This window comes from Asparagus officinalis, chromosome 2 (genome assembly GCF_001876935.1).
Source record: "Asparagus officinalis chromosome 2, Aspof.V1, whole genome shotgun sequence".
NCBI lineage: Eukaryota > Viridiplantae > Streptophyta > Magnoliopsida > Asparagales > Asparagaceae > Asparagus > Asparagus officinalis.
This window is the reverse complement of record NC_033795.1, coordinates 38765506-38772178: the sequence shown is the minus strand read 5'-3', so window position 1 is coordinate 38772178 and position 6673 is coordinate 38765506. Positions and strand designations below refer to the sequence as shown.

At 44.0% G+C, this 6673-nt stretch overlaps 1 protein-coding gene across 1 annotated transcript in view; it reads left to right on the top strand.

Annotated features, from left to right (window-relative positions):
* LOC109831083 (NKAP family protein) overlaps positions 1–5141 on the top strand; it is an 84669-nt gene extending 79528 nt beyond the window's left edge. The window contains exon 2 of the mRNA XM_020398420.1: positions 4856–5141. Within this exon, the coding sequence (XP_020254009.1) occupies positions 4856–5141 (286 nt within the window). The remainder of the gene's footprint in view (positions 1–4855) is intronic.

The following is a 6673-nucleotide window of genomic DNA, read 5'->3' as shown; positions in this document are numbered from 1 at the left end:
GTGAACAAATCCGGCTCACCTGTTTTCTGGTCTGCTCGTTTGGTGGGTTCTTTTGCCAACACCGGGGGTTAATCGGACACCGCGGCGATTATGATCGGGGTCGGATCTACACGATTTGACGGGTATTAGTCCACGAAGGGAATAATGCGGAGGGATTAGTTCACTAAGGAAATAATCGCTCGGATCTCGGGATCTAAGACAAGCTTAGATCCGGAGTGTGATCTCGTGTAGATCTCAAGATCTGGTTCTTCCCCTCATCGAACTCTGCCTTTTGTGACGTGGATGCTCGCCGAGGATCAGATCTGGATGGTCCAAGTCTTCAAGTCTTCAAACTCTAGCTCGGTCTTCCAATCCGACAGACGTTTCGGCCTCTCAAAAGTTCCACTTTTAAAATGAATAAAAGGGGGCCTATTATAGGCTACCTCACTGTGCCTTGGGCGCACAGTGCAGCGGCCACCTTGAGGTGGCTCTGGCTCTGCGGGCCACCTCAAGGGTGCTCGGCCACCGAGCCACCTCTATGGTGGCTTCGCATTGGCCGAGCCACCCTGAGGTTGCGCTCGGCCAATGGCCCGAGAACCACCGTGAGGGGACTAGTGGCTCGGCCACCGAGCCACCTCAGGGTGGCTCGGCTTTGGCCGAGCCACCTTGAGGTGGCTCGGTTTTGGCCGAGCCCCTCTGGGTTTGCTGTTTTCTGTCGTTTTGCGCTGTATCCGTTTCTCGGTTCTGTCCGTGATTCGGTTGACTTAGATTCTGATTTTGTTGATCTGATTTGGCAGTAAATCCGCTTCTGATTTGGCAGTAAATCTGCTTCTGAGTTCGAGTCCGAAACTAATCTTGATTCGATCGTGATTCGTCCGAGTTTGTCTTTGGTTGGATCACTCGTTGACTCTTCAACACTTGGCTTGATTCTGAACGCGAGTGGATTTATTCCGTTGCTTGCGTGCGATTCGTCGCCTCGTTGGTTCGTCGGTTTGTGCCGAACTGTGCTAAGGGACCTATAAGCAATTTTATATGCCTACACCTGCCAGCAGGGTAGTAGGATGAATCGGAACCCCAGCTTACCACAGATAAGAACGAAATTTTGTACCATGAGGAAACTCGTCTTCTGAATGAGAGGTATAAGATTGTGCGTTCGTTTTCTCTAATAGCCGGTTGATCTCATTCGGAGTCAAAGAAGATAATCCGCACACCTCTTCCGAACGATTATCAAGGTTCTTGAACAAATAATCGGCGAATTGTTTCAAGCTAATCTGGGGAGATTTCTTCTTAGCTCTAGTTTCCATCTCAGCCATAGCTATGTGATAATGACAAGTTAATTCCCATAAAGTGTCATAGGTCACAGCTGACCGATCTTTCATCTTATTCAACTGAGTGGCGGTTGAGAAGAATTCTTGATACGGGACATCACCTATAGGCAAACCAGACACCTTCATCATTTTATGTAATGGTAACCCGAGCTCCCCATTCTTGGTGAAGAATGTATTGGTGTCAGGGTTGTAGATCTCGAACAAACAAAGGAAATGACCTACACTGATCTGCAAACCATTCATACTAGCACGGATCGGTACTGACAACCCTAATTCTGCCAATTCTCGCCCCCAGCGATTCAACACATATCGGGTCATTCTGGTCCACCAATTGTCTCCAAAATAATGGACCCATCCATAGCATCTAAAATTATGGTTGGGTAATTTCTTTCCCACTGCAGCTAATCGATTCTTCACGGTGTTTGCATGCGCTGTCTTTTCGTTCTGAGGTATATTATCTTGACCTAAGATACCCAGATGAAGTCCTCGCACAGAAGCCCTGTCACTGGAACCCGGGGTGGCTTCCTTCCCAATAAAACCACAGTGAATACGCTCGTGGCCCTGTCACTGGAACCCGGGGTGGCTTCCTTCCCAATAAAACCACAGTGAATACGCTCGTGGTTTTCGGTCAATCTCCAGAACATCTTCCCAATAAAACCACAGTGAATACGCTCGTGGTTTTCGGTCAATCTCCAGAACATTTCACGTCCAACTAATAAGTTTTTGAACTTTAAAAGTGAATGCTCCCGAGGAATCCAGGGCAGATACAGGAATAATGACCCACTCTCATATAACCACTGCGCAGGTCTACAAGAAACGATTGCCGGATCTCTTACAGAGTCACCAAACAAGAAATATGGCTTCCTTATGCACTGGTTTGAGTCTTGCTCTGAAATTAAAGTTGCGTTCGTGATTAACCGTCGCAGAATACAACAACTACCTCGCCGAATCAACTCTTTGGCCCCTTCGCTGTAGTCTGACTTGAATTGAGGAGCTGATTCAACTAACGTAATCCCCTCATAATAAGAATGAGTGACACTACTTTGGCCCGTAACCTCATTAGCAGTGAAGATTGCAGAAGGAAAAGAGACTGATAAAGAAGACATACACATAAGTTGTGTAAGAATAGTCCTAAAATTTTAGAGAAAGTGGTATATCTTACTCCATAAGATATAATCGCTACCTCATAACAGGTGCGACGATTTTCCATCTACCACATGTATAAAAGAGATATACGTTACTATGCACGCGCATTATAACGGCATATCAAAACCTTTCAACACACGTGGGATGATACGAAATCACCCTTGTATATTCTGAAGTGTGTTTTGTCCAAGCAAAACAAATACTTTTTAGCGTCGATCCCCTCAAAGGAGGATACCGGCTCTTCTCGAATGTATCTCAAAGGATGACAAGCGAGGGTTTGCATACGAATACAGATATATACATATAAAATTGACAAAATACAGTGTTTAAATTCGTGAAAGGGTGAAAGAAGTGTACCCCCATGCGAAGCAGCAACGGGAGCAGCCCCATCAGTGGTCTGAACAGCAGGACGACCCCGGGGAACTCGAGATCTACGCGACGACATGATGAAAATAAGAGCTACATTGAAATCCAACGAGAAAGTTAGGGTTTTGAGAATGGAATTGACAAAAATATCACAAAATACAGTGGAAATACGCATGCAGAGGAAGGAATTAAAGAAAATCAAAATTTCAAAAGAGGAAAGGGGAGAACAGACCTCCAAACTTCGAATGAAATCCCTCCAAACAAAAACCCTACTCAACTCAAGGGCAAAGAGAAGAAAGAGAGGCTGAAACCTCGTCGGAAATCGCTTGAAAACCACCCAAAAAGATCGCTAAAATCGACGTGAAAAGCCACCAAAAAACCCTAAGTCGGGGTTTTATAACCCCGACTTCGCCGAACGAGACAGACTTTACTGTCTCGCGTCGTGAGTCAACATTTACTATCTCGCACAGCGAGACAGTATAAGCTGTCTCATATCACGAGACGGCAACGATTGTTTTGAGTATAATAGGCGATATCATGGTGTTTCGATACACATGAATACTCCAATAGGTACACGAGTCTAAACTGTTTCCCTACCCTCAACAGGAAGTTTCTGGAGAATATTACTCTGAATATTCTTAAGAATAACCTGACAAACTCTCAACGGGTGTATAAGTATCAATTTGATAACAAAAGCTGAACTCACAAGTACAAATACTAGCTTCGATTCAAAATCTCGACAACGGTCAAGCGATAAACGCGGTACCGGAAGGATATTAGCTATTCTACAAAGAACTGAATAGACTAAAGGAAGAAGAGATTGGCAGTTGAAGCTATTTACGGGTCCTTCTACACGATCTACTCAACCAAGCATTGAAGGAATCATAAATAAAATCTATCTTATCCAAAGTATCCCAGACTCCTCTATAAAAGAATGCGTCTGGAATACTTTGGAGGGGGTATCTGTAGGCATCAAAAAATACTATAGATATCCAAAAATCATAAGAATTGACTTCATACTGTCTTAGAAAGATTAAGACAGGTATAGACTGTCTCGCCAGCGAGACAGTGTTTGCTGTCTCGCAGCGAGACAGTGTTTGCTGTCTCGCAGCGAGACAGTTTTGAAATGGTCAAAAATTAATTAATAACTTCCACCCACGTGTCCATTAACTGCCAAGGGACGTGGAAAACATCGTGGACGAAAATCACGTGAATAACTATAAAAATAACGGAGTTTGAAACGTGGGAAAGTGGTTACAGCAAAAACTGTCAGGCAGTTAGAATTTCTGAGATAGTATTTACTGTCTCGGAGGCCGAGACAACAAACACTGTCTCGGCAAATCACGTGAATAACTATAAAAATAACTGAGTTTGAAACGTGGGAAAGTGGTTACAGCAAAAACTGTCAGGCAGTTAGAATTTCTGAGATAGTATTTACTGTCTCGGAGGCCGAGACAACAAACACTATCTCGGCCGCCGAGACAGTAAACACTGTCTCGCTAGCTTAACTCCTTTGTTTTATTGTATTTTTCAGTTACGTGTCCCAGAGGCTATAAATACCCCCCTAGGGTCACCACTGACGGGGATCGAGCAAATTGGAGCAGATCTAAGCATAGAGAGCAGAGAGAAAACAACAAGAATTGAGTTCCTCGTGTGATTCCTTGAGATTTGAGCTTTGACTTGATCTAAAGAAGAGTGATCGTCTTACTTTGATAAGATATTCACTTCAAATTCCTACTTCGCTTTGACTTGATCTAAAGAAGAGTGATCGTCTTACTTTGATAAGATATTCACTTCAAATTCCTACTTCAATAAACGAAGGAAGAATCTATAAACCCCTCATAATCTGTGATTTGGTGGTCCACGAGTCAAAGCACTCCCGGCACAGGCAAAGTCCCACAAAACAGGAGTCGATAAACTATTTCTGTGTTATTTTCCAAGAGAGTTGTAATTTTCTCAATTTTTCATTGTAATTCTCTGTAAACAATTTAAGTTTTAATGGAATCATCAATGAAAATAACTTTCGACGAAAACAGAGAGGTGGGTCTTTCGGCAGAAGAGATTCAGAAATTTGAGAGCTTGGATTATGTGATGAGTGGGAGCAGGCACCAGAGGATGAATGCCATTCGTATTAGAAAGGAAAACCAGTTGTACAGTGCCGAGGATAAGAGGGCGTTGGCTATGTTCAATTATGAGGAGAAGGCGAAGAGAGAACATAAGGTTATGGCGGATCTGGAGAGGCTTGTGCAGAGGCATATCGGGCAGGACTTGGGACCTACGCATGACCCATTTGGAAAGGACTCCGCTGCTGGTGATGGTTGATTCAGTAACCATGTCATGCATGTGAACGGATACAGGCCCAAGAAGAGAGGGCCCACAAATAGTGTTGCAGGCAACCAGCTTCGATTCCGTTACTTTGCATGTGAAGTGCTGGCCCACCCATATTCTGCAGCATAGCTTATAAATAGCCGTGATTCCCTAGGTTAATTGTGCAAGGATTTGTTCGTACAAGAGGCGGCTGATTCGTGTGCGAAGGAGGTCTAGTTTCTGGCGGCTGCAGGGTGCGTTTGTGCAGACAAGGGTTCGTGCGACTACGGTGAAGAGGGCTTTGTGCACGGAGCCTTTTGCAGCTGCAGTTGGAAAATCACAGAGAAGCCGCTGACTTTGACAGAGAAGCAGCCGACTTTGTGAGGGTTTTTGTGCATCCCTTTGAGAGAGTATTTGTGTGAGGGATCTGAGAGTTTGTGAGAGGGTTTAGATTGAGTGATTGTAAACCCTAGTTGTATCTCTCCCTCTAATAGTAGATCTCCCCCTCCTTGTCCCTGGACGTAGGCTATTTGCCGAACCACGTAAAATTTGTGTTCTTGCCATGATTTGTAATAGCTTGTAGGATCCCTCGACAGGTCAGTCCTAGAACTGATGAGAGGAAGAACCGATATCTCACTTTGTTGAGATATCCGCTTTAGATTCTTGTTTCCTTAGTGAGACAGGAATTCTTACGATCTAATCTCTTGTTGTACACCTTGCGCACCGGAGGTGCTGCCGAAATTTCCGCTGCGCACAATTGATATCAGAGCTCCGGGTTGGATTTGGGAGCTTGTTTGAAGGATTCGCTGAAGGATTCCTATTTGAAGATTATATCAGAGCTCCGGGTTGGATTTGGGAGCTTGTTTGAAGGATTCGCTGAAGGATTCCTATTTGAAGATTAGATCGACAACATGGGTGAAACTGAAGGATTCCTATTTGAAGATTAGATCGACAACATGGGTGAAACAAGCACATCGGGATCATCTCTTACAAAGACGATACATAGTTTGAGCATCAATAACATGAAGATTGATGTTCTAAAGTTCGACGGCAAGATTAACTTTGGATTATGGAGGTGTCAGGTGATGGATGCCTTGGACGCTCAGAATTTGGAGGAGACTCTTGAGTTACAAGAGAAACCTGCCGAGATGGAAGCTATGGTTTGGAAGAAGATGAATAGTAGGGCGTGTGGAGTTAATCGATCATGCTTGATGCCGAATCTTATTTATGATGTGATGAAAGAGACGTCGGCGAAGAAGATGTGGGAAACACTCAATGAAAAGTATCTTACTAAGAGCATTGAGAATCGGCTTCACTTGAAGAATAGGTTTTACCAGTTCAAGATGAAGAGGGGAGTTTCCATAAGGGAGCATGTTAACAACTTCACGAAGCTACTTTCATACATGGCCAATGTGGATATCATAGTTGAGGATGAAGACAAGGCGATGCTACTTTTGTGTTCGTTGCCCGAGGATGATTATAGTACTTTTGTCCTAACTATAATTAATGGAAGAACTACTGTTAGTTATAAGGAGGTGACCTCAGCG